Genomic DNA, 1,061 nt, shown 5'->3' with positions numbered 1-1,061 from the left:
GCGCGCCACAGCGGGTGCCGCCAGAGGTTTCCCGCCGTCCGCGGTGACTCAGATTCCCAGTGACTTCGAAAAATTGTGGTGCTTGGGTGGAAAAAATAAAAAATCAAGCACCTTCAGACAAAAGGGGAACAACGCCATTCCTTCCTTCTGCGCGGGCAGAAAGGCTTGGCTCAGCACGTGATGCTCTTCCAGTGAATCAGACCCTCTCGGGCTCTGCGAGGAAACGGACGGGCGGGGAAACTGCACGGACGGGGACCGTGAGCCTGGAGTTTTGCTCTCGGCAAAGCAAGAGCTCGGGCTTGTCCTCCCAGGCCGCGGTTTCCGGACTGCAAGACATGGAGCGGAAAACACTTTTTGCCACCTGAAGGTGCAGTCTGCCCTTTCAAGAGCGTAGATGCAGAGTTTAATAAAGAAATTAAACGATGTGGAAGTCGCGCCTGCTGCTTGCCGGGGACGGGGAGGCGGGCCTGGGCAACACACGGCTGAGTCGGTTTCGGGACTGGGAAGCCCCCCCTGGCGACGCCTGTGGTCCCGGCAAGCGCCATGGGTTTCCCATTTGTCAGATTCCCGCTGCCGACTCCTTTCCTCTGTCTCGCAACCCAAGCCATCCCCCCTCGCCTCCCTCCACATCTCCTGGCGCGGGCGGGAAGGGATGCGCTCTGCCCGCGTCCGCCACCGCGAGGGCGGTGACCTAAAACCCACCGGCCCTTCCTAGGCTGCCCCTTCTCTGCGCCAGGGCCCGGATCCGGGAAGCCCTGCGGACGCCAGGGGAGCAGGCCGCAAGAGCTTGCGGTCGCCCTGCACGGGGCGCGGCGTCGAAGCTCCCTAGCCTAGCCAGGGTCGCGGGGACGCCTGAGCCACCACCCCGGGCTGGCTTCCTTTCCCCGCCCCAAGTAGAAGCGCTCAGTCCGTTGCTCTCCCCGACGCCTTTGTTTTTCAAAGGGTTCACAGGGTCGCGAGAATGGCGACGGGGGGGCGGGGGCGGCGGAGTTGCATCGGAACAGGCAAGAAGCAAGGCTTTCTGCTGCGGGGTTCTTTTCCGGTCGCTGTCTGCGTGGCCC

At 63.2% G+C, this 1,061-nt stretch overlaps 1 protein-coding gene across 1 annotated transcript in view; it reads left to right on the top strand.

The window, feature by feature from the left end:
* ACOXL (acyl-CoA oxidase like) overlaps positions 1-1,004 on the top strand; it is a gene marked incomplete at its 3' end in the record, with an annotated part of 406,243 nt that extends 405,239 nt beyond the window's left edge. Inside the window, exon 20 of the mRNA XM_021710927.1 lies at positions 737-1,004. Coding sequence (XP_021566602.1) covers positions 737-1,004 — 268 coding nt within the window. The remainder of the gene's footprint in view (positions 1-736) is intronic.
* Between the last annotated feature and the right edge of the window lie 57 nt (positions 1,005-1,061).

The sequence above is a fragment of the Carlito syrichta genome, unplaced genomic scaffold (genome assembly GCF_000164805.1).
Source record: "Carlito syrichta isolate Samal-C Ts95f unplaced genomic scaffold, Tarsius_syrichta-2.0.1 Scaffold301652, whole genome shotgun sequence".
Lineage (NCBI taxonomy): Eukaryota > Metazoa > Chordata > Mammalia > Primates > Tarsiidae > Carlito > Carlito syrichta.
This window is presented reverse-complemented; position numbering and strand designations above follow the sequence as displayed.